Source organism: Zalophus californianus, chromosome 2 (assembly GCF_009762305.2).
Source record: "Zalophus californianus isolate mZalCal1 chromosome 2, mZalCal1.pri.v2, whole genome shotgun sequence".
Lineage (NCBI taxonomy): Eukaryota > Metazoa > Chordata > Mammalia > Carnivora > Otariidae > Zalophus > Zalophus californianus.
The window spans coordinates 133,987,035-134,012,580 of NC_045596.1; the positions used below are offsets into that span (position 1 = coordinate 133,987,035).

General features: G+C 36.7%; 1 protein-coding gene across 13 annotated transcripts in view; it reads left to right on the plus strand.

Annotated features, from left to right (window-relative positions):
* The window catches only part of RAPGEF2 (Rap guanine nucleotide exchange factor 2), a 235,011-nt gene that overhangs the window by 92,117 nt on the left and 117,348 nt on the right, over positions 1-25,546 (plus strand). For 12 of the 13 annotated variants that reach the window (XM_027597876.2, XM_027597879.2, XM_027597883.2 and 9 more), the window contains exon 4: positions 5,310-5,393. In XM_027597876.2, the coding sequence (XP_027453677.1) occupies positions 5,310-5,393 (84 nt within the window). Of the gene's footprint in view, positions 1-5,309; positions 5,394-20,809; positions 20,830-25,546 lie in introns of those variants that run through there. The other variant, XM_027597888.2, reaches the window with a different exon arrangement.

Sequence of the window (25,546 nt, forward strand, 5' to 3'; positions counted from 1 at the left end):
ACATATGTTCCAAAACCTTTGTGCTTTGCATAGCAATATATTGCTTCCCTTACGTGCTATGCCAAGGGGTTTGGACTGTCCCTTGTGAGGGAACGGTGGGTTATGAGCAGAAGCATGCAATGATCTGATCTACCCGAGCAAATGATAACTGAAATGGTGCCCAGTTTCTACCTGGTACAGCACACGGTTCCTGTCTAAAAGGAGGTTCAGTGTAGTTGGAGGAAGATACCTAGATACCTCAGGACTAAGAATTCAATAGAGAAAAATATAAAATAAAATGAAATTAGATGGGGTAAATATTTTGGAATTTGGAAAACAGTGAGTGAGAAGATTTTGTTAAAGAAATAGGGTTTGAACCATTTCTTTCAGGTACGATATGATTGAGAAGATGGAGAAAGGTAAACATCTTGGACAGATTGACAGAGGTGGGAAAGAAAGACAGGAAAGCAGCCTGTCAGCAGTGGTGGGTTTGTGATGAGGAGTAGAAGGAAATAAGGTGGGGAAAGAATGGCAGCAGATCACATGCTTGCCTCTTCCCCATTACTCCAGATCTGCACTTGCCGTTTCCGTTTAGCCTTGGTTCTTAAAGGGCAGCATTCATTTTTGATTACTTCAGAGTCTTTCTATCTAATTATACTGGGAGTGAAGAGATCATTTTGTAATTGTCTGTTTATATTTTGTTTTTGTTTTGTTTGGGTTTATTCATTTTCTCCCTGTTGATGAGATTAAAAAAATAGGCTTTCAGAGTATCTTATACATCTAGGTTTTTGTGGCTTTCATTTTGTGGATTGCAGAATGGGCTGTATTGGCATCAAACAGTTGTCTGTTGTAGTTCTTAGTTCAGTCTAAAAATTTATAGGTCTTTTCTAAGTGTCCATTTTGGCTAATCAGAGAGACTTGCAACATACTACTTTGCTATATGTCCCTCTTTAATCTTTAGGTTTCTCTCTTCTACCCATTGCTGGTGGTGTTAAGACTTAGGTTATTTGGAGATGTTCAATCAGGTTTATTCTAAGATTCAACTTTTCCCCTTAGCTCATAATTTCAGCCTTTAGCTCATATTTTTAAAACATAAAACAATTATTTGAGGAAAAAATTAAAATAACACTGGTGAATACAACACCTGCAACGTATTGGCACAGACATTGATAAGAGTTGTACTTTTTTTTTTCTTGCCATTTGTTGTTGGGGCTTAATATTGAGACAGTTTTTCTAAAGGTTTTTTGAAGTTGACAAGCCCCAGGCATAAGAATCACCTGGGATATTTGTTTGAAAGTCACTCTGATGGATCTCCCACCTAACGATCATGGACTGTGGGATCGGGTGGAATAGTAGGCAGAGCCTGGGAGCATGCATTCTTCATTAATGTCCCAGGTGATTCATATGCATATGAAAGCCTGAGAACCACTGGACAAAAAAAATTCCCAGCGTTAGTCCCAGATAACTATTACTGTTATAGTCAATCTTCTGTTAGCTAACTTCGTTGCTAGTATGTCTGTAAGCGAGGTCCTGGATTCAATTTGCTTACCCTTTAAGTGTAGAAAAGTTTAATGCTGTTCCTGCTAAGTACTGTTCTTAGGACTTACTCATTTTTTCTTTTGAAAAAACATCATCACTTTGTATGTGCAAAAACGGTCTAAAACCTCTCGGAAAACGACAGCTGCACTGTGGGAAAGGAATATTTGCAGACTTTGAAGGGAAGCGGGATGTACCCCATACTGAAACACTGCCTGCCTGAGGCATAATTGTAGATGATTTCTAACAAAGTCAGGAGAATTTTCTGGATGATTAAGACTAAGTAAAACAGATTTTGTGGTGGCATCTCACAGCAAGGAATTTTTGGAACACAAACCCACATGAGTTCTGTGGGGGGATGGGTGGGAAGAGAAGGAGATGGGAGGGATTTTCTAGCTTACAGCTATTTCCAGAACACGTTAAAATAAGATTCACTGTTTTTGTTTTCTTAGTTCTAATGAGCTTACTTTTATAAAACCTGCATCTGTAAAAAAGAGACAACTCAGTAATAAAGAAATTGCAGTGATTATATTTGGCATGGTGTGTTGTGTAAATGCTTACCAAATTCAATAAATGTTTGTTAATTGAATGATCATCTTCTGCCAATTCCTACTCAAGCAAATATAGCTCTCATGTGAGTTAACCTTTGAATTTTTTGGAAAAGTTAGAGGAAACAGCCCATCTATTAGGAAAACAAAATTATAGTAAGTGGAAAAGTTTGGATGGATCAGTTTCTTATCTTTATCTCCTTTGTTTTTTTCTAGAAGAATGAACCCTAATTATAGGGTAATGAATGGGCTTTCAGGGAGCCAGAATATTTGCTATTATAGTCCTTTATCCACTTTGGACATAGGTCGCCTTTCATTTCATGTGTGCTTTATGATCAGTGCCAGGAAAGCCGAGTTTACAAACCTTACACTTACTTTATCCATAATAATTTGCCTTCAAAATGGACAGATACAGAATAACTAGAAAGCCAACGAATGTTTGTTATATTCTCTATGTCACAGTTAATCTAGACCATGGTACGTGATAAAAAGCTCTACAATAATTATTATTTGCATTTAATGAGCATTGTTCATTTAATCCTTACAGTCACTCTAATAACTTGCCCAAGGCCACATAGTTAATAAGCACTGATCTACCTTAACTTCCTGTTTTTCTAGATTTCATTTCTCTTGACCAACCTTTTGGGGGCACTGTAAGAGCAGATTACGTTTACATAATTCTTTTTTTTCTTTTTATTTCAGTGTTTTATTATTATTAAAAAAAATTTTAAGCTATGCTTGCATTTGGGAGAACACACTTTCACTTGACATAAATTAGAATTTAATGATAATTCTGTCACCTTATGCTAAGAAAGACAAAGTTTTTCCCTCAAAACTAGGTAAATGATTGTAGATTGCAAAAGCTAATGATTAAAATCTGGAGAGAAAAGGATATGAGTTATTTCTGAAGTATTGTACTTTGCATTTTCATTTGAGAAATCATTTAACTTTTATGGTTTCCTTGGAGCTAAACTCTATTTGACAGTGTTGTTCCTTTACATTTTCATGAGGCCTTGCCATCGAGGACTCAGTAGTTGTGATATTAGTTAAGACTGGACTGGGAGGAAACAATGGTCAACTGCTGATTTGTTTAGAAGCAGATAGCAAAATGAAAATGATTACATGATAGTGATTGGTGTTTTAAATAACTATTCAGAATCATAAATAGAATTTATTGTCCTTTAAAAACTTTTGGAATCTATTTACACCTCCCACTCACTCCCCAAAAAGGAGAAAACTTGGCGGGGGGGAATTGATGAAGACTCCCTTGCAACACACACGTGGTTCATTGTGATGTGGGACAAGTGTAGCATGCAGCTTCCTGGTTGTAACTCTTAACAGCAATGGGGTAGGCTCTGTACTCTTTCCACTGCGTCCACTGGCTAGAATATGAATATAGTGGTGAGATAGGAAGCTGCCACTTGAGACTATGACATGATTGTTATGGGTTGGGGATGACTAAGCCACACAATAGGAAGAGCCTGAGTTCGCGATACCATGGAACCATCCTATCAGCCTTGGGCCTTTGTTGTTAAGGCTGTTATTATGTGTGTGAGAGAGAAATGAACTCCCTCCTGGTTAAGCCATTACTATGTTTAGCTTTTTGTTTTGTTTTAATAGTAGCTGAGCCCGTATTTTAAGTAATAAATTTGGTGGACTTGACTGGATAAAATAAAATAACTTACACATGGCAAAAAGCACAAAGGATAAAGCAACAAACTGAGGAAAAAGGTATTCACAGCACGTGTTTTAAAAAAGGTTAATTTTTATAAAGTTTCTAGATTAGAAGAAGTACCACAACTTAATAGAACATTGGTTAAAAGTAGTAAACTGATTTCACAGAAAAAGATATGACTCATGGAAATAAGAAAAAAGATGCTCTTGTAATAATCAGAAAAAGAAATGAAAAAGATATACTAAGATCTCATTTTCATCAAGCAGATTGGCAAAAACCTAAAAGATTGATAAAAAGTCTCAGTGGTAGAATTCCTTATGCCCCCCAGTGGCTTACCCGCCACCTACTCTGCCTCAGCCACACCATACTCTCCCCCTTGCTAGGCCATGTCGGCCTTTGCACAAACACTGGATCCTCCCTGCCCTTTGCCTGGAATGCTGGTTCCCTAGGAACCCAGTTGGCTGTCAGCTCCTTTGCTCAAATGTGCTCTTCTCAGCGAGACTCATCTTCCCCAGCCATTTGAAACTATAACACCCTGCCCCCTATTTTCCTTAACCTGTAGTAATTTCTTTCCCCAGAGCACTGATTTGTAATTTACCAATTTATTACTTTTCGTGTTTATTATCTGTATTGTCCCACCAGATTATAAACTCCATAAGGGAAGAGACTTGGTGGTGGTGGTGGTGGTGGTGTTCCCCGAAGTATCCTAGGGACCTAGAATAGCCCTCCTCATAAAATTGTGAAACATTTGTTAAACTAATATAACGAACTATATTATATATTAGTAAAGCTGTGTGAAAGTATATAGGCAAATAGGTTGCTGAGCACCTGCGGAGGAATTTGACATTTATCAAAAGACCCAACAGTTACACTTCTGGTTACCAGTCATAGTCAATAATGTATGCACAAGGTTACTCATTGCACTTTTTATTTATTATTTTTAAATAATTGCAAATGATTAAAAACAACAAATGACTGTCACTGGGGCTGCTTAAAGCAAATATGGCACATCCACAAGAAAGTTGTACTCCCATAAAAAGATCTCTAAGAGCACAAAGGAAAGAACACTATAGAGTATGCTGTCTTTCCATAAAAAGAAAAAAAAGACAGTGGAGGGAATAAGAATATGTGTCTATTTTTCTGTGCATGCACAAAAAGAAATTCTGAAAGAATATCCAACAAGTGTGGTAGAAAAATGTGGGAGCTTGGTAGACCTAGGAAAAGGTTGGGAAGACTGAGTTTCACTGTTTACCTCTTTATATTTTGTTTTATGAAGCAGGGGAAGTATTTTTAGTCAAAAAAATTAAAAAGCTAAAACTTGGGATGGTAGGTGCAATAGGTCTAAGGAACATTTAAAACATTTAAATATACTGATTAATATCTTCAACTTATTTTTGAGATAAAAGATAATTTAAAAAATGAAATGGTATTTTTATGTACTTGTTTTATGCTATTTCATTGTTCTTCATGGTTCTAAAAGGAACATGGGTACTATACTTTGTGCTATGTGTGTTTTGATTTTGTTGTTGTTGTCTTAGATAATTATCTGATTTTATTATCTTTTTTTCCAGTCCTGATGATATTGGGACCTGCTGGTATATACTTCTCTCTGGTTCCGTGTTCATTAAGGAATCCATGTTTCTTCCAAGAAGCAGGTATTGTATAGATATTCTGTAATAGATTATCCATGAAGCTTAAAATCCTTTTGCAGAATTCTTCTTTTCCTGTTTCCTCTTCTGCTGACACAAAGCCAGGGTAGTATCTTGGGGCGTCTGTCTTTAAGAAAGGACTATTTGATGCTTAAACACTATTCCAATCTCTTTAACCAAGGAAAAGAACAAAAAGATGGCTGGTGACATGTCCATTTGTTACAGGAATATACATTTCAGGCTAGTTTAGGGCAAATTTGTTCATCTCTGCCTCTGTAACAGGCAGTCTCATAAACATCTAAAGAGAAGCAAAGAAAGTTCATTGAGACCACATGGGACTGGAAATAGAAAGCCAGGGACTGTTGTTGACTTCTCTGCTTCTCAGGACCATATGGTCTCTCATCCTTGCATTTGTCGGTCGACTGGCTTCCGCTTTCTAAGGCTATTAATGCCTTTCTTCCTCCGATTTTGATTCGTATGTGCTGACTGTTGATTTATCACCTTATGTCCCTAATGATGATGTCATTTGACTGTACTGCCCATATCTTTTCTTTGGATTCTTCAGGCTACAATCTGATTGGCTGGGCTTGGGGCAGATGTGTAGTTAGTTCCAATCAGCTATGACCAAAGAAGGTTAGGACTTACCTGTTACACATGTGGCTGCCTATGTTTAAGTTCCCTGACTCAGCAGAGGGAACTCAGCCACTAACTTTTACTAGTTATTTTTTACCCCAGTTGTTTATTGTTCACAATTAAATATTTTTATTTTGACTAAAGTGTTTAAAATTTTAACTGATTTTAAGGGGCACCTGGGTGGCTCAGTCGGTTAAGCCTCCGACTCTCAATTTTGGCTCAGGTCATGATCAGGATTGTGGGATGGAACCCCACATTGGGCTCCACACTGAGTGTGGAGCCTGCTTGGGATTCTCTCTCTGCCTCTCCCCTGCCACCTCCCCTCCGCCTTGTGTGCCCATGCACACACACTCTCTCTCTTAAAAAAAATAAATAAATAAATATCTTTATTTAAATTTACTAAATAAATATTTAAATTGACAAAACTTATTAAAGCATAATGACTCCCACCCTTCTGTAACCTAACTCTTTCACAGAAATATTAAGGTGTATTCTTGAGTAATTCTGAATGGGCCAGAGAGATGTTAAGAATCTATTTTAAAGATATGAACAAACTTTTATAAAATGTCAGTCAGTGAGACAGGAAGAGGTGATTTATACAGGCCTGGGTGTGCTACTAGAAGGCACCGGGATGGCCTCTGGAGGCCAGAATGTAGTGAAAGAGTGCCAGGGGCACATTGCATCTACTGAAAAACAAGCTCTGCTGCAATTCCCATGCCTCTTTTGCCCTTCTCCTTCTCCGAGATCAGATTGGCAGGCATTATTCTCTTTGGAAAATGGCCCCATGAGGGAGAGGGGCTCTATTGCCTGTTTGTTGTTCTTAGAGTAGCAATAGTTAGAGTAATGGTGATAGCATTGGTGGGGGCAGTAGTAGTAAGAGAAGTCGTAATCGTTGTGGTAGTAATAAAATGAGGATAGAAAAATAGCTAAGGCTTTGATAGTGCTTTCTATTTACCAGGTCACCATTTTATATGCTAAATATATGTGCATTTTATTTGCATATATATATGCACACACATATGTATTTAGCATATCTCTATATATGAAATCATTTAATATTGCAACTACCCTTTGAGGTAAGTATGCTTATCATCTTCATTTTATGGCTCAGGAAACTGGCAGGAGAGGATGGTGGGTGGTTGTACCTCCTAGAGTTGTGCCCAGGAAGCCTGGAGTGTCCCTATGAACCCGCTCCTGTAGTTCTAGGAATTCTGTTTCCCAGAGGAATGGTGAATTGAATAACAACACTCTTCTTCAAATACAGGACCTTCATTTTGGTCCCTTTTTGGAGACTCTAACTGTATTTCTGAACTTGGAAGAAGGTATAGGCAAATGATATTTAAACATTGTTATATTTTTAAAATTATATGTAATTTTAATGTAAAAAGTAATAATAATTACTATATAAATTAGCAAAGATAAAGAGAAGGAAAAAATCATTTATAATCTCCTATCCAGGAAATCATTCTGTAATATTCTAGTGGTTTCCTATCTAGTCTTACATGTATGCATTCCACATACTTAAGAGCATACTTAATAAACAATTTAATATCTTGTTTATTTCAGTTAAAGAATATGTGTACATATATATGTTGCCTTGTAATATTAAAAACTCTAAAAGGCTTACACTTTATGCATCTTAATGCCTGTTTAACCGTTCAGTTATTTGAACTTTCCATAATTTAGTTAATAAATGTAAGGGTACATTTTTGATACTTTTTATTATAAATATTGCTTTAATGACTGTGATTTGAAATTTATGCATCTTAAAAGAGAACAGAGGTTAATGACTTCATTATATTGATGCAAGGTCTGTTGTGCAAACAGAATCTATAGACTGAGGTCCTAGAACAGTGAAGGAGCCTGTGATGATCTTTTTTGACTACCAGCCATAATTAGCTAGTCAAGTAACAGCTTGTTCTAACTTCTGGAAAGGGAACCTAATGTTCAGAAAACTGCTGTTCTAGAAGAAAGAGGGACTTGCAGTTCGGACCTATTTTATGAACACATTGGACTCTATGTCTAATTATTTAAAAAGATGACATAAGTTACTCTTTCTCTGGCTGGATGTCAAATGCTTGCAAGCCAGTACTTTAATGGGATGAAGGAAGGAATGGTGTTTCAGTCTGAATGACAACTAGTACTATATATAGACTATTTCTTCACGTTGCACCTGTGACACTTGCTCTAAGTTGTTTGTTTCCTTTGGTGATGTTGCCTTAGGAATAGTACTGATAACTGTTTTAATAAGGAGTCTCTGCTGGTGCTATGCTAAAGGTTGACATTAGTGATTCATATATTTCTTTCTCCAGAAAATGTTGAGGTTTGATTAGAGAATAATATGGGTGGGGTAGTAGTCACAGTCTGATTTTATAAAACAACTAGTTCACAGATTATTCCTCACATTTACCGAATTTTTATCATGTTCGTCTGGAAATTGTTTATTGGTATATATAATAAGTAACCAGCTCATTCTCTTAAAAGTTTCAACTCATTTTGACAGCTAATTTACCCTGAACAGTTAGTTTTGAATCAAAGTACTTCGAAAAACTTTTTTATATTTTTAACTAATTCTCATGACATTGCTTTGACACCTGATATCATCAAGTGAGAAGGATGATATACATGCAAAAAATTTGTCATTTGACTTCCAGATTTCATTTGCTTTATTGAATTCCTCAGTTGACATTTAGATCAGCATTTTATGGTTTTAAAAAAGAAATTTTGTTTTCTTTTTAGATAGATAAAGGTTCTTGCGGTTGCATACCTTTACTGTAATTGTTGAAACATGAATCTTTTTCTGTGATAAGTTACAGCATTTATGGAGTCTTTTAATTCCTTTGAGACTATCAGTGACCACTTACTCCCATTTCAAGCAATTTAAGTGGTATAAATGTTTTTATGACCTTTACTGTAAATCTATTAGAAATGTATCACCTTTTGAAACACTGGTATTTGTACAAGTGGCTATAATGTCATTTATAATGTTGTTACATATAATGTTGCCCTAAGATAGGGCTAAATTCTCATTTGGAGTAAAATTTGTAGTCTTGAAGCAGTGTATGATTTATAGTAATGTTTTTCTTAAAGTCTTATTTAAAATAAATTCAGTTTCTTTGATCAGAAAGATAGTGAGCAAGGGTAATTTAGGAAAGCAGCAAGGGCTATTTTCATTTTCATTTAGGAAAATGTCAGAGGGGACATTTGTCACAGATGAATATAGAAACAGTGTAAACTGGATGTGTTTTCCAATCCTATAAGCAAAGCAGTGGTAGCCACTGAGTTGTGCAGGTGGTGTCCACGGTAATAGTAAGTTGATCTGTTAAGACAGTGACAGGCAAAGGGTGGTGAAATATTTTGAGGAAGTAATCCCCCCCCCCAATTTTTTCAAAGGCATCATTTGCAACAACAGTGAGGCTGGAAAGCAATGATGAAAATTGTCTTATATAAAGTTGCAGGTTTAGAAGTGGTTCTTTTTTTAATATACTTTCGATTATTCTACATAATGGGAGAAAGATATTAATAATGTTCATTGTCCTAATGTGATCTAAATCAGCACATTTATGGAACTTTAATAGAAATTGTTATATACTTGACATTTTCTCACTTTTAAAATTGTCCCATCCTATGAATGCTGAGACCTACTTTGTAGTAAAATCACAATTTAATAACTTGGGTTGATATGTATGTTGTGTTTTGGCTGCTGGCTTCTTTGAAAGGCTGAACATTTTAATGTAGATAATAAAGATAGCCTTAGACTGTGCCTCTGAACTTTCACTTGCTGTTTGGATTGTTAGAAAAGAAGACAGTTTACCTACATTAACTCGTAGTGTTGGAATATTTTTCTAGTAATTTATCAATCATTTTACATTTGTTTGCAAAAAACAGAATGCTAGATATTTAAACGTTGTTATAAAACTCTCCTTTGGGTTCACGTTGATCACAATCCTGGGGAAAAAAACGACTTTATTAAAATGTTGAACATAATTTTCTCAATAGAATCAATTTTATCATAGAAGCCTCCAAGGAAGGGCCTTTTAATAGAAATGATCATAGATACCATATTTAAGCATAAGTACTATTTTTATTGCTCTGATAGTTAAAAACTTCCTATATTTTTTTACATACAGAGCAATTAGTAAACAAATCTCTTCACTTTGTATCAGGGGCTGTAACTTTGAAGGAAAAGATAAGCCCAAGCTAGCCATAGTCTAGAAACTTTGAAGATGCCAAGAAATGGGTTGTAATCAAAGCTGGGGGCCAGAGGAATTGGGGAAAGAAGGGTAGAGACTACCAGGTTGTCAGGCAGCAGACGTAGTGGGAGAAGTAGTCTGTACGTTGGAAGTATAGTAAGAGGTTATGTCTATAACTGGCAAAGCACTTTCCATTTAAACTGCTGAACATTGAAATGCCATCAAAATTTAGGATTGGTTCATAGGCCCTTTTCATATTTATGGGTTATTCTTTCTCATTCTAAAGTAGGTTTGGTAGAGTTTAAATTATGAGGCATATTTCCCTGTCACTTCAAATAGTAGTTGAAAGTGGCATTCAGTCCTACTGTATGGTCTCTATGGAGTTTGTAAAAGAAGCAAAATGGTCTACTCCCTGCTGTCACGTAATTTGATATCCGCTTGGGGAGTTGAGGCTGTTTTTATATGAAACATGAAAAAATTGCCTAGGTGTCATTAGATAATACAGTGTAAGTTGATACAGCAAAGACCACAGAGAATGCAAATTCCCTTCCAAGATTAGTGATGTTTTAATGTATGTGGTAATCAAGAGTCGCTCTTAAGGAAGTGAATTTTGAGTTAAGTTTATGATTTAGATTTTTGGATAGTGGTTGCAAAGGAAGTCTGGACATAGTGAAGATCATGAGTGATGGCACAGAAATAGGATTGAAGGACCACAGTTCCTACATAAGCAAAAGCTTGGGTGGAGGCACAAGAATAGGATCATTTATCTAGAACAGACATGCACTTCGGGGGGTGAACTAGTTGCAAAAGCACTGGCGATGGTGGCATTAATGAGAGGTCTGGTTTACAAAGCTGCATAAGTTGGTTGGAAAGGCTAGGATTGTTGGTAAGTTAGGTGTCACAAAACATTGATGAGAGGTTGGGAGAAATGCACACATCATTTATTTGTATCATGTTGGCTATGTCCATTTACAAGTAGCACTTCTCTTTCATTGATACCAAATGTATCCACAATTTAAAAATTAAAATTATGCTATGGTACTCTCAATAATCACATTTTAAGTTAGAGCTGGCAGCTATAATGAGGCTAAGTGGGGAAACAAGACATTTAACTAATCAGTTCTGAGAGGCTAAAATACTATTCTCATTATGATTCACATGACAAACAATGAGCTACTTGAGTTTAAAAATCACAGGCCTACTTCCTGCTTGCCAGTGCTGCATGATAAGTTAATTGACTGCTCTGAAACTTGCTAGTTTTTTCCAATAATAGAAGAGGGTGAAACAATGGAAATATTACCTGGTAGGGACTGAAAACACAACTAAATATTCCTTATTTCATATAAAGATCTGTAGAGGATTAGAAAAATCATATTCTTGAAAGTACAAATGTGTTATAAATCATATGATGACTTATTGGAGATGGGATATGGCTTTTAAGAAATAACTCACTGGGGGCGCCTGGGTGGCTCAGTCGTTAAGTGTCCGCCTTCAGCTCAGGTCATGATCCCGGGGTCCTGGGATCGAGCCCCGCATCGGGCTCCCTGCTCCGCGGGAAGCCTGCTTCTCCCTCTCCCATTCCCCCTGCTTGCGTTCCCTCTCTTGCTGTATTTCTCTCTGCCAAACAAATAAATAAAATCTTAAAAAAAAATAACTCACTGGTGAGTCATGTTATGGAACTTAATTGGACATGAAATGTATCCAAATGGTATGAAGGAAAGGTGAGGATCAGAATTCTGGAAATTGTACATTACAGGTAAGATTTACCTTCTGTTACTGGCCAAATCACAACAATGGTAGCATAGATTAAGCAAGGAAGAGAAATCATGCTTACTAAAGAAGGAATGGGAAAAGAAGAAAAGAAAAGAAAAAGAAAAACTTTAACTCATTTTAAAACTGCCCTCATTGGGTTTTTAAAGTAATGTATTGGTTCTATATACCTTCCTTCTCACGTGAGGAAACATCAGTAACTTATAATAGGATCAAATGACATGATATGTAAGTTTTTCAGAAGTTTTCTTTATAGCCAGTATTACTAAAAGTTGTTTATTTCTTTAAAAGAAAAAATTGTCTCTCCCTCCTTCCCTCTCTTCTTTCCTTTCTTCTAAGAAACCATAAGATTTTATTTAATTCATATTTGGAATATTCTAAAGTTAATGGATGATAGAAGAATTAGTAAGGGCTAATAAGTTATAAGAACCACTTATCTCAGACATTGTCTCATACAGCCCATTACCACATTATTTTGCAGGAGCGGGTGATTGGGGTCTGTAGATGGCCAGTTAATGAAAATAGTTGGTTAGGCAGGGAATCATAGAAACATACTTTAAAAAACAAAACAGAACAAAAAAACAGAGAGAGACCTTGGGGAGGTGGTGGGCAGAAGCAGAGGGAGAAGGAGAATCTTAAGCAGGCTCCACGCTCAGCTTGGAGCCTGAGGTAGGGCTCCATCTCACGACCCTGAGATCATGACCTGAGCTGAAGTCAAGAGTCAAGACACCTAACCCACTGAGGCATCCAGGCACCCCAGAAACATACTTCTATTTTAACTTAAAAATGTTCAATTTGATCTATAAATATAAACACACACACACATAACCTTGTATATATAATTAGATTAAAATATACACATATATGCATGAATGTGTGTGTGTGTGTGTGTGTGTGTGTGTGTGTGCACGTGTGCGTATCAGGCTTATTGGACTTGACTATTTCCTGTCAGTCTTCTGTAGTTGTTTTGCCTACACCTAATCCAGTGACAGTTTTTTAAAAAACTGACATATCTTGGGGTGCCTGGGTGGTGCAGTTGGTTAAGCATATGATTCTTGGTTTTGGTGGAGGTCATGATCTCGGGGTCATGAGAGCAAGCCCCGAGTAGGACTCATGCTCAGTGTGGAGTCTGCTTGGGATTCTCTCTCCTTCTGCCCCCCCCTCACTACGCTTGCACTCTCTCTCTCTCTCTCTCTCTCTCTCTCTCTCAAATACATAAATAAATCTTTAAAAAAACAAAACAAAACTGACATACTTTATTGAGATTGCACAAGCATTCTATTTCATAGATTGATTAAGTTAAACAGATAGCTACCAAGAATCAGTGATAAATGTATTGTTCTTTTAAAGTGTTAGCCTGTTAAACCTAATCACTACAAGGGATAGTGTCCTAACAACTTCATATCTTAGGAGAATTGTTTACCAAAAGGGTTATCAAAAGTGATGAGCATAATGACTAGAACTGATTTCTAGCACCAAACAGTACCCTAGGCTATTATATCCTTTTAACAGAGTCTTCAACTTGATGCTTAATTAATATCAATGAGTCCTATCGACCTCTGTCCTAAATTGCTTGTCTTCAGTTAAATATGCGTATCCTTCTATCTTATTCATTCTAAAATAGCATTGAGTTGTCTCTGTGTGCCTACCCAGAATATAGTGTTGAAACACCAGGATCCTGCCTGTGTGTCACCAAAGCCAAGAGATAAAAAGTGTTTGAGAAGGTCAGCTTGTCGGGTGCTGCAAGGAGATTCAGCAAGGTGAGAATAGAGATGTGACCTTTGGATTTAGCCACTGGTATGTCATAGGTGACTTGAGTGAACCAGTCACAGTGAAGTAAGTGGTGGAGCTGGTTGCGGGGGACGATGGGAAAATAAGAACTGGTGAAAGAAATTTCATTGTTACAGGAAATTTCATTGTGAAGAGGAGCAGGGAAATGGGGTGGGGGCTGGGAGTTGTTTGTGAGGTAAAGAGAGGTTTGTTTCTGTGAAACTAGAAGATGCTAGTATGTATTTGTATGTTGATAGAAAGGATCCAGTAGAGAGGGGTAAATGGATGATACCAGAAAGAGGAGAGGTAATTGCAGAAGTGGATGAGACCCACAATGGGGAAGGTGTTAGCTTTGGAAGGAGTGAAAGAGCTTCACCTTCTTTGCAAGCTGATGATAAAAGCTATATAGGTCATTGGGTAGATTTGGGAGTTTGATAGTGGGTGTTTAGGAGTTTTGACAAAAGAGAGAGAAGTTGTGAAACAAAGGGAGTGTTGAGTGCCCATTTGGTATTTGTGGTCATAGGTGTGCGTGTGTGTGTGTGTGTGTGTGTGTGCGCGCGTGTGCATGTGTGCGTGTGTATGTCCTAGCTACTTTTGGCTGTGTAGGGGCAGGCATGGAGAAGGTGGGTAGTTGGGTGTCACTGGGGTTTGTGCTTTGTCAGTGCATACAGTAAAGGGAGAGATGGAAGCAGGAGTAAGGGTGTATTTGGAACACGCATTCCTTACGTGGATTTGCTCCAGGTCCCTTGAACTCTAGATACCATACATGGAAAGCAACAAACTCCTACAAGTGTGCTTCACTTCTTGCTTTTTCTGTCTCTAATACTGGCTTTAATAAATAGTTTGTCACCTACTCTAGAAATTAATGTGGGTCTCAGTTTTGACCTCTCTTTTCTCCCCTGACAATTGTTTTTCCTTTTTTTAAGCAAACACTTCAGAGTTCGAAATGACAGTATCTATCAGATCAGCTGCCTCCATCCCCACTGGCGGTGGCTTTGTTCAGGTGTCACCTGCTCTATTAAAGTAGCTCCCCATATGCCTTCAGTATTTCTCCCATAGTGTCACCATATCATTGTTCAAAGCACTGAATTTTTCTCCTTGATCCTTCGCATAATGAGCTTAAATGACCATCAACTGCCAAACAGATAAAATCCAGACTTCTTAGTGATATGTTTAGGGCAGCTCAAAATGTCTCCAACCTACATTATTCCTTCTACCCTCTCCAGACACCCAAGCCGATCGTTGTGGTCTGAGCATACCTTTGCCAGGCTATTCTCGCTGTTGGAATGTCCATCTCATTGTGGCTACTTCACTCCCACTCCTCTTCATCTGCTGGTGAAAACAGCATGTTTTCTTCTCTGGGAGTCCTACCCTTGTACTCCTGTAGGGATTAATCATTCCCTATCCACACTCAACTGTAAGATTTTTTGAAGGACATGGGCTGTGTTACTCATCTTTGCTTTCCCAGTGCCTAGCACATCACAGCCCTTTCATAAATATTTGTTGAATCCTATTGGTTCAGGATTATATTTTTAACTTGCCCTTTAAAAAAGTTTAACAATATTATGCTAAGATCTTCCCTTTTAGAAATAACTTTTCAATAACCTATGGTGTATTGAAAGTCTGGTTAGTATCGAGATGAAAAGTCTGAGAAAAGAAGGAGGCTGCAACACGATGGAAGGAGGGAGTCTGGCGATGCTCATGAGAGGTTGGTTCTGGCCAGTTTGTGCAGGAGTGTAGAAGGAGGGGGAGAAGGGCAAATGGTGTCTTGTTGAATATTGTTTTGCTTACTCCATTAGTTACAATTAGTTTTGGTTATATAAAACAGTTGCATAAACACAGCAAGAACTACTTTTTTGGTCACGCAAAAGAACCCTAAAGGTAGATGGTCCGTGATGGTCTGGTGGCTCCACAATGTGAAAAGGTTACAGGCTTTCACTCTTCTTCTCTACTTGCTTACACATACCTGCCGATTTCAGCATCGGTTCATAGCGGAGGATGGTTGATGAATGCTAGCCGTCATATCTGCAGTAGGAACTAGAAGCAGGAGGAAAGGCAGGAAAACAAAAAAGTTAACTTCCATCCCCATCAGATTCCTTGAAACTTCATTTCTTTTTATATCATGTTGTCCAGAGGTACTTACATGGCCACTTCAGGTTACCCAGGAGTCTAACACAAGTAGTCTTTTATTTTGCTCTGTAATGTGCCCACTAAAAATAATAATATAAAAATATCCTTCTGAGGAGGAGGAGGAGAGTGGATATTGGAATGGACCATCAGCAGTCTCTGCTACATTTGCTTTTTAGTTTCCCCTCACATTCTCTTAGTTTGTTCATTATTTTTCGTTGCCAGATCATTCTTTTCCCTCAGCCCTAGGATCATACTCTTCTTCAGCTTATTCACGCTGCTTCAGGGCTTATATCATCTATAATTTCTACTTGTCGTATCTAGAGTTGACTTGAGTCCAGGTATTCCCATGACACACACATATAAGGTAAAGATGATATATTAAAGATTTTTGAGGAAATGCTGGATAGGGTTCCAAATAAGGCAAATAAAATTTAAGAAACAAACGTGAGTTCGGTTTGACCACAGCTGGTAATATTGAGGGAAGAGTTTAGTTTCACTTGATACAAATATATCCTGTGTGAAATTTGAAATAAGGTGGATGTCTAAATTAAAGGAATAGAGTAGACATGTAAGAGATACAATGGACTATATTAAAATGTTCCCCTTTAGGTATTAGTTGTACTTTCTGCTTCAAGATGAAGCATCTTCATTTTGGAAAGCTAACATGATTTTGAGCATTTTTTAGACCAACCCTACCCCTTTTTAAATCATATTCTGATGGGATACCTGATACACAGAGCAAAACTATTCTCTAGAGAGGGAGTTTAGTTGCTGGATCAAGTTGGGAATTTGGTTGCTATAACTACAACTTCACAGATATAAGCGCAGGCTTTCATAGTCCTTGGAAAATTGGCATTGGTAGTGTCTTAACAATGTAAGTAGCCTTAAAGAGAGGGACTCTGATGTTTTCATTTGTAGTATAATTGATATGATATCCCAGGTCATCTGATGCTTGAAATCTTCTAGTCAGGGAATTTGTCATTTGTGATCCTTGGCGTAAATGAGTGTGTGAGAGTTCACCCTAGATGTCCTTCTATGTAGTGATGTTTGGAGTTCTGTTGCAAAAGTAAATATTTTATTTCATAAAGGTTTTAAAGTCTGATGTGTGTGTCAATGAAATACAATATTTTTCTCTGTAAAAAGCAGAATTTGCTTATCTATTGCTAAGTGTGATGAACTCACGACCCCTATTTGTGTTATTTGGGGTGGGGGGGCTTGGTTTGGAGGAATGGGTGAATTACCATTTCACCTGTATGCATTCAAAGTGTCTTAAAATATGTATCAACTAAAAATTTTTTTTTAAAGAAGCATACTTTCAGTATTGGGAACACTTAACAGTAAATAGGAGTAAGAATGTTATTACTAAGAAAAAGATTGTGATACGAAACAAATTATACTTGGTGAAATTGGAATATATTTATTAAAATAAAGGTTTCTAATTAATCATAGTTCAGGGACCTTCTATTTCACTATGAGTTAAATTGTATATACGTACATATATGTATAAAAGGCAACAATCATATATTTGAATGTTAAAGAAAATGACTTTATATTAGGTACTGCACTTGATTTTTTCAGTGTACTGGAAATTGTTTAAACGTACCTCAAGAATTAAGATAGTTGAAATAAAGTAATAGCTTAGATGTGTATTGCCATCTTTATATTAGAATTTAAATAAATGTAATGTGTGCTTAAAAATTACCTTCTGTATTTATTACTGATGAGAAGATTGAACTGTAAGTTGAAAATATGAAAAAATTTTTATTTCCTTAGGTGTTTCTTACTTTGCCACTTATCTATGGCTTTATAGAGGTTATGTGTTTTTTGCAATGAAATATAAAATATAATTTCTGGTATTGCATGTTCATATGTTATAGATCTATATAAATATTAAGTAACTGTATTTTCCTAGTTATACGTTCATCTAAATTTTTTCTAGTCCTACACTTCAAGATTATTTTTACTTTGTCTTTTATTGATGACTTATTCTATGTTTTATAGCTATAAACTGCTTAGTTTATCAGCTTTAAGATAATGTTATTTCTTAATTTAAACATTTTCAGATAATTTAAAATATTGAGGCAATGGTCAAAATCTGTCACTTTCCTATGTTTTATTTTTATTATTTTTTGCTTTATTAAGATGAATCTAAAAAACCATCAAATAAAATATACTTTAATTTTACAAGTAGGAAAACTTCATTCTAAATCATATATAATACACAATATATTTATATCTGTGCCTGTACATGTATTTTTATATATATATATATATATCTCAGAGGTCTGCTGCTGCCAAGATGATTTATATAGTCTAAAGTAATGATTACTTAATTGTTATTCAGAATCTTGAAACCGTTTCAGTTTACCACTTTGTCACCTGATCTGATTTTTTTTTTTAGATTTTATTTATTTATTTGAGAGAGAGAGAATGAGAGATAGAGAGCACGAGAGGGAAGAGGGTCAGAGGGAGAAGCAGACTCCCTGCCGAGCAGGGAGCCCAATGTGGGACTCGATCCCGGGACTCCAGGATCATGACCTGAGCCGAAGGCAATCGCTTAACCAACTGAGCCACCCAGGCACCCACCTGATCTGATTTTTAACATATAATTTCAGAAACACAGAATGAAGAGTTATCTGTGAATAGGGTCTTCTAGGTTTTATAATCATTATCTAATTTAAGTGAACTTTTTTTATTGAAGTATGATTGACATATATTAAGTGAACTATTTTTTAAAGATTTATTTATTTATCTGAGAGAGAGAGGGCCCAAGAGTGGGAGGGTGGAGGGAGAGGAAGAAAGAGAATCTCAGGCAAACTCCCTGCTGAGGGTGGAGCCGGAGGCAGGGATCTGTCTCAGTACCCTGAAATCATGATCTGAGCTGAAATCAAGAGTCCGAACACTTAACCAGCCGAGCCACCCAGGCGCCCTCATCTACATGTCAGTTCTTATACCAATACCACATTGTCTTCAATTGTGTAGCTGTATAGTAGCTTTTGAAATCACGTAGTATAAATCCCCAACTTTGTTCTTTATCAAAATTGTTTTAGCTCTTTTATATCTTTACTTTTTCATATAAGTTTTAAAATCAGCTGGTCAGTGTCAAATGTTTGTTCAGATTTGATTAGATTTGAACTGAATCTATAGATCAGTTTGGGAAGATTTATTCTCAGCAATATCAAGCCATCCACACCATGAACATGGTATAGTTCATAATTTATTTACATCTTCTATTATTTCCCTTCTCATGGTTAAGTATCCTTTTGTAGTTTTTAGTGTACAGGCCATATGCATCCTTCATTAAATTTATTCCTAAGTGTTTTATTTTTGCTGATAAGTAGTAGGTTTTTACTACTTCGGTCTATAAGGGAAGATCTGAAACAGATTAATCAATATTGCCAGGATTGTCTACTTATTGGTAGAATTAGAACAAGTACTTATAAAACAAGGTAAAACAAAATAAATATGGTTTATGAGAGATGTCCACATTTTATTCAGATGAATTAAATTAGTTGACATTTTATTACCTGATATCTTTGTAAGAAATTACATATAGGTTTGAGTTTATGCTTTTCCTTTCTTGTAAATGTGTTTTTTTAACCTCTAAGAATTTTACGAATATGATATTACTCAAGTGACCTGTGTTTTCGGGTCCTGTCTTACAAGGACATACCTACTATTTCAGCTTCGTTTATGGTATATGCCAGATTTTTGGGGAGCTTAGTGGCTAGGTTTTGGTGCCATTCGTGTAAGCCTTTAAAGAATATCAGCTGCATGGTTGAGACTTTGCTTGATTTTTGAGAACCATTCAGTTTCTTCCTGGTGAAGGGCCAGTCTGAATCATTCATACGAATTCATCTACCATTTTTCTCATTAACAAGTTACATAGATCTGTTTGGTTATTTCTTAGTGTAATTGTTTATTTTACCTGTTTAATGAATTTTACGAAAATTAGGTAATTTTTAAATAAGATGTTAGAGCTAAGCTTCTTTGTACGTGATGAGCTTTGCAGGATGAAATGGTGACCATTTAACAAAGGCATTTTGGGTAAGGCATGTGTCTATATGCTGAAGGGGAAAGCTGTTGTGGACCATGACGTTTATACAAACTGATCAGCTGCCATCTGTGTACAAAGCACTGTGATCAGCAGAGACCTGTTTGTGCCACTGTTTAGACTGATAGCAGCAGGTCAATTTAGCTGAGCTGTTCTGTAGCAGTTTGGTCACGAGGACATAGACACTACCAAAGTGTAGTCATCATCACACCACTGTCCTTTGCTGGTTTAGATTGTGGCAAGAGAGAAAAACTGCTTGCTCTCCACCCCAGTACAGCTGAGGTAAGATCCACCTTTTTTCTCTTGAAGGGATAAGCAAGACCAAAAGCAGCCTCTTTCAACTTTTCCCACATTGTTTTGATTTAAATGTATGCTAGTTTTTTCCATGATAATCCCTCAAGCGGGGTATACAATTCAGCCTCCCTTTGGTGGAGAGCAATGTGTGTAGTACAGCTTAGATAAATTCTAATAACAAAATTGCGCTGCTGAGCACATCTAAGCATTTGACCTTGAAGACTCCTAGGAGAGCAGACACTGCAGATTTCCCTACTTGCCCTTGACTTACAAGAGAGTAGATAATGAATTAATAGAAATTGATAAAGAGCGTCTGTCAGGCAGCCGCTGAGGTCATGAGGCTGGTATGCGGAAACAGTGCCCATACAACATGCGTAACACATAACTGCAGCCAGGAGGGGTGGGTGGGTCATCGAAGCAGGAAATTAGCCTTCAGAAGGAATGTTGGCTTTCTGCACAAGCTACAGCCGCATGGACTCACTGAGAGAAAACACACAGGGAAATGGGGAGTGCTCACTGCTGCAGAGAAAAGAGCTCCTATAGAAGGTGGCAGCGCTATTGCTGTTACTGGTGCTTCAAAGATATGAAGACAGTGCAGGTTAGATTTTTTTTATTTTTAAATGAATTAAAATGTTAATAGTACTAATAGCAAATGTTTAGTACTTTTCCCGTCGTTGAGTAGACAACAGGCTGCTGAGAAATGGACAGAGGAGAAGACACAGCTTATGAGGCCTTCGCTTGTAATTTTTTTCTTGTTGCTCTCTTTTAAGCAAAGGTTAAATGTTGAGATTTGCTGTGGAGCAGTCCGCCCCCGTTAATTTGTACAGGGTGAGGATTGTTAGAACTTTTCTAAATGAACCTCGAAAGAAATTTAGAGGCTCTTAAGTGTGTATGTAGTTTTCCAAATAGTTACTTCTGAAATATGAGCTTGTTAAAGGCCATGCTTTAGAAACAATTTGTAGTTTACACACACATGTAACTTATATGTATACTTGGTGTGTATATGTTTTTGTTTTAAATAGCTGTTACCTTTTTTTTTTTCCCTTTTGGTTAAACTAATGAGTGAGGGCAAAATATTTAAGAAGATTGAATGCATTTTTATGGTAAGTTTTTCAGTGCAGTTTAGTAACTACTTAGAAATAGGTATGAAAAATTGGTATCTTGGAGTATTACATTTTAAATCATTTTATAGATTGGGATTGCCCACCAGTATAATCTCAGTTTGATTGCTGTGTATTCCCTCGCTGGGTATAGCCTGACATGAGTAAGTTTACATTCCAATACTGAGGAATTGCATTCCACTGAGTAGTTCTGACGTACAACAAGAATGTGGAGGCCCATACAAAGGGCAAGTTTAGGGACACTGTTAGAAGAAGCTTCTGTATTCAGCAACTGCCTTTCGTGGAAACTTACACTGGTGGAAAGTGCGCTTGACTCAACTTGGGTGGGGAAAATGTGGTCACAGCAAGTTAAGACAGGACGGCCTTACCAGAGTAAGATCCCTCAATACCCTGTCTGGTGTATTATTACCAAAGGTATTTATGAAAACTAGGTAAGCCTTTATATTTTCTATAATTTTTTTAAGATTTTATTTATACATTTGACGGAGATAGATACAGCGAGAGAGGGAACACGAGCAGGGAGAGTGGGAGAGGGAGAAACAGGCTTCCCGTGGAGTGGGGAGCCCAATGTGGGGCTCGATCCTGGGACCCTGGGATCATGACCTGAGCCGAAGGCAGACGCTTAACAACTGAGCCACCCGGGCGCCCCAAGCCTTTATATTTTCAACCATTTGTGCTTTCTGGTTGAGTCTTGAACTTGAAAGAAGGTTTATCAGGCTATTAAAATTTTCTCTATTTTACATTATGTAGAAGACGAATTACTTACAGTAATTTTTTGTCTGCGTATTTTTAGTACTATAAAGTCATTGCATTTTGCACCTGTAAAAGTACTGAAGTTAGCTTATTTCAATTTTAGAACAATTTGTAATTCTTAATTTTAAATTTGTTCTATACAGAAACTTAATGGGAATGAAAATCGGGATTGTTAAACTGTTTTGGGAGCAACCATTCATAAATTAGTTATACTTAGGGAACATGAGCATTTAGGAATAATCTGCTTGTTATACTGTAAGTGGTCTTTTCCGTAATCATTTGTGTGAGCTTAACTTTTTTTTCTTTTTAATAGCTCAGAGAACCAATAGATTGACCAAAAGTGAACCTGCATCACTTTTAGTTGTCATCTTTGGTTATTTAATGTAAGATTATAAGGACATTCTGAAATTACATTGAGGTTAACAGTTGAAAGCCAAACTGTACAGTGTATTCATACAGAACAGTTTTAGAAGAATTTAAAATAGGTGGGAGTAATTAAATTTTCACACTGCGTAGAACCAGAAGACTATCAGCATTCTTAAAACACACAGAGCGTACTTCTTCCTATCTCCCTATCTCTTTCTTTCTGACTTCATGGCCTCTTGTGAAAGGCTGGTATCTAGTATAGAAAGGGCTAACAAGTTTTTAAATATTCAGGCCAAGTCTCATTGATAACTGTTACCCACATCTTTCTTGATTTTGAAAGTTATTATGCATTTGTATTCATATTTATGCATATACACGGACTGAAATTATCAGAAGACAGTTTTTAAAAATAACGTAATTCAAAGTTTAAAAATATGCTACGTGACTTTAAAGAATTAAGTTTAAACTTTAAAAATGTCATTGTTTATTGTGGTGTGTGGTATCATGAGTGCCATTTCAAAGAAGCAGATGTTCTACTAGTTGAAGTTCTGGCAGCAGCTGCCTGCAGACGCTTGGTTTTTATAGATTGGACATTCAAATCTTTGACTATTCCAGGGTAACCCTCAAGCTCTTGATGGTCTTTTGTAATTTTGCTGAATTTGAATTGCTTTCTGAATTACAAGAGCTGATTTGTCTTTTTCTCACTCAACTAGGCAGTGAGTGAGCCTAGCCAGCCTCTGAGAACCTACCTTTTAACAAAGCTTTGCTCTCCATTGGTTGTTGGGTTTGTGCTTTTATGGGTAAATGTGATACACTGTAGCAATATTCCTGAGGAGGTCTGGTAATTATTCCTCATAAATGTCAAGCTTACCAAAGACTAGATTTCATGTTATGGAATGCGGAAGGCGGGGTATAGCAGAAAGCAAGAGAGAGGGTAGGGTCCTTGTAGGAGGACAGAATCCTGTTATCATGGAATCTGATTGTCCTTTCAGGTATCTCATTTAACCTTCCCTCAGATAGGTTGGCTTAGTTTCTTCAATTGTGAAAGGAAAATTGAACTGGAGAGACAGTTCTTATGGGGAAAGTAGGAATGCATTGGTCATACATATTATCATTTGGGGGCCTTTTTCTAAATGTTTGAGGACCTTGACTGTAGTAGCTTAGGTTATGGCATACTTTCAGCTGTGAAATTGAAGAAAAAAATGCCAAGAGGCCCTGTATGATATGATTTTCTAACTCGGAAGTTCTACACATCTATTTTGGTTTTGAGATGCAACTGTAGGAAGCAAATATGACATTCTTTTTGTTAAACTCATGGCACTTACTATTCTGTCTGTATTTACAACTTCCTGTGTGCTCATCTTTTGTAGAAGATACGTACGTTCTTACATACAACCTCTGTAAGAATAGGGACTGTATTTAGTGAGCTCTGTATTGATAATAGAGTTTATATATAGACTCTGTTGTATGTGTCCAGTGAGTATTTGGAAGAGGAATGGGAGGCCGAATTGTGGAGATGGGGCTAGCATGGCATTACCCCTCTAATTTACGGCCAGGGATAAAATAAAATGTAGTTAATGTTGGGTGAAAGAAAAATGTAGGTGTAATTGACTTTTCAAAAATATTTCAGTAATATTTGTTTACCTTTTCCCCATTTCTTACTGGTTCAACTTTTACCCACAACTTCTCTCACTTCATTGCTAATTAACGTAGAAAAGAGATTGGTTCAAGGCTTGTCAGTGGTATAATTCTGTCATCAAAGTGAACTCTTTCTTTGTCCCTAAGATTTGCTCTTATTTGGTCAAAGTGGTAGTGTTCCCACTTTTTGTTATTCAGGCCCTGCCTGAATTTTTGCCAAGAAACTCAACCTCTTTATCCTTACATAAAATATGCCATTTTAATTATTTTTTAAAGTTTATTTACTTATTTTTTTAAGTTTATTTACTTATTTTTTAGTAATCTTTATACCCAATGTGAGGTTTGAACTCACTACCCTGAGATCAAGAGTCCCATGCTCTTCCTACTGAGCCAGCCAGGTACCCCTGCCATTTTAACTATTTAAACTGTATGATTCAGTGGCATTAATTACAATCACGCTTGTGCAAACATAACCGCTACCTGTTTCCAAAGTTTATGTTCCATGGCTCCAAACAGAAACTCTGTAACCATTAAGCATTCCTATAACCCCCAGTAATCTGTAGTCTACTTTCTGTCCTTATAAATTTGCCTGTTCTATATATTTCTTATAAGTAGAATCTTATATTTGTCATTTTGTGACTGGCTTACTGCGTTTAGCAGAATGCTTTCAAGGCTGATCCAGGCTGTAGCATGTATCAGAACTTCAGTCCTTTCTATGGTTCCCAATGTATGTATTTATCACATTTTGTTTAAATATTAATCTGTTGATGAACACTTGTGTTGTTTCCACCTTTTGGCTCTTGTGCATAATGCTGTAGTCAACTTTGATGTACAAATAATCTGTTTGAGTCCTTGTTTTCAGTACTATTGAGTATTTAGCTAGGAGTGGGATTGCTGGGTCATATGGTTACTCTGTATAGCTTTTTGATGAAGCACCAATCTGTTTTCTGCAGTGACTGCACCATTTTATACTCCCACCAGCAAAATAACAAGGGTTCCAAGTTCTCTATCCTCTTTAACACTTGCTATATATATATTTTTAATTATAACGATCTTAGTATCTCACATCTAGTATCAGGTGTGAAATGGTATCTCATTGTGGTTTTGATTTGCTTTTCTTTAATGACTCAGGATGTTGATCGGTTTTTCTTGTGTTTATTGGCCATTTGTGTACCTTTTTTGGAGAAAGGTCTATTCAAGTACTTGGCTCATTTTTTAATTAGGTGGTTTGTCTTTTTGTTGTTGAATTGTAGGAATTCTTTATATATTCTGAATATTAAACACTTCTCAGATGTATGATTTGCAAATATTTCCTCCCGTTCTGTGGATTTTCTTTTCAGCTTCTTGATAATGTCCTTTGATGCATGGAGGTTTTTAATTTTGAAGAAGTCCAATTTATCTATTTTTTCTTTTGCCGCTTGTGCTTTTAGTGTCATA